The sequence below is a fragment of the Ranitomeya imitator genome, chromosome 4 (genome assembly GCF_032444005.1).
Source record: "Ranitomeya imitator isolate aRanImi1 chromosome 4, aRanImi1.pri, whole genome shotgun sequence".
In the NCBI taxonomy this organism is placed as follows: Eukaryota; Metazoa; Chordata; class Amphibia; order Anura; family Dendrobatidae; genus Ranitomeya; species Ranitomeya imitator.
Window position 1 is genome coordinate 648820916 of NC_091285.1, and position 1516 is coordinate 648822431.

Here is a 1516-nt window from a genome sequence, read left to right on the forward strand (position 1 = left end):
AAAACAACAAAAACTGCCAACAAAAAAAACTACCAACAAAAACAACAAAACTAACAAAAACTTTATCTTACTTCTAGTTGTAATATTTACCATGAAAGCCAAATAAGGCCAAAACCATATGTTGATTTGTCTTCACTAGAACAAAGGATCACACCAGCCCAGTGGACTGGAGTTTCTTCCAGGGGGCCAGGCTCTGACACAATAAAGCAGACCAAAGCTCCAGTAGAAGAAGACTCCACAAAAAGCCAATCATTTGTCATTATTTGATAATGCTAAACTAATGTTGAGCTTCTTAAAACCATTTTCAAGGCTTTTTTAATATCTTTGTTCCTTAAACTGTACACCAATGGATTCAGCATAGGGATGACATTTGAAAAAAGGACACTTATTATTTTACGTTGATCCTGTGTAAGAGAAGCTCTCGGCATCATATAGAGTGTGAAAATCACTGAATAGAATAGAATGACAGTGGTGAGATGGGAGGCACAGGTGGAGAAGGCTTTATGTTTCCCATTTAAAGACTTTATTTTGGAAACAGTGTTAATTATGAAGATGTAAGAAACCACAGTGGGCAAAAAGCAGGTGGTCAAGAACAAGGCTCCTTCAAACAATATGATGTTCTGGGTAGAAGCTGTGCTGGTGCAGGAAAGTTCTAGCAACACAGCAATATCGCAAAAAAAGTGATTGATGACATTGGAGGAGCAGTAGACATTTTGAGATGTTGTGACGGATATAGGTATACTGAAGATGAAGCCACAAAGCCAAATGCTTAAGGAGGCTATTCTACAAAATCTCCTGTTGAGGACCATATGATAATGTAGAGGTCTACAGACTGCCATGTAACGATCATAAGACATCACTGTGAGGAGAAAATATTCTACCGAGGTAAAGGCGACAAAGAAAGTATACTGGATTATGCATTCTGAGTGAGACATGGTGCAACCGGCCATGACGGAGATGTAAATCAGCTTTGGAGAAGTGACAGAGGTGTAGGTGATGTCCAAGAAGGCCAAGTTAAACAAGAAGAAATACATAGGTGTCAGCAACAAAGAGCTCAAGGCTATGAGAGCAATGAGGAGGAGGTTTGCCACCAATGTGGTCATATAGGTCAAGAGAAAAAACAAAATAAATGAAATCTGAAAAGAAGGAAAATTGGAAAACCCAACAATAATGAACTCAGAATTCATAGTACGATTGTAAAGTGTCATTACTTATGATTTCAATGTTCATAAAGGCTTCAGTGAGAACATCTACTTATGATGAAACCATCATTTTTTTCCACCATATTTCTGTATTAAAAATAAAGATACTATAAATTTTAGCAAAAATAAAAATGATAGTGCCCAGGAGATAGACAGTTCAATCAATCAGTGGTTAAAAATCAAGCTTAAGCGCTAGTGATGAGCGAGTGTACTCGTTGCTCGGGTTTTCCCAACATACAGCATGAAGAAGCTACATTCCTCCTGGCCTCCTCTGGTCACTGACTCTATCGTCCTCATGGATAAAGGTCTGAAAC

The 1516-nt window shown here is 38.1% G+C and overlaps 1 protein-coding gene across 1 annotated transcript; it reads right to left on the bottom strand.

Annotated features, from left to right (window-relative positions):
- Positions 1 to 272: 272 nt before the first annotated feature.
- Positions 273 to 1103, bottom strand: LOC138674641 (olfactory receptor 8D1-like). The gene has a single exon (XM_069762457.1). It carries the CDS (start codon positions 1101 to 1103, stop codon positions 273 to 275), a length of 831 nt encoding a protein of 276 aa, XP_069618558.1.
- Positions 1104 to 1516: the final 413 nt, after the last annotated feature.

Excerpts from the sequence above, each read along its gene's own strand:
- LOC138674641 (XM_069762457.1), bottom strand. The coding sequence starts at position 1,103 with ATGACCACATTGGTGGCAAACCTCCTCCTCATTGCTCTCATAGCCTTG.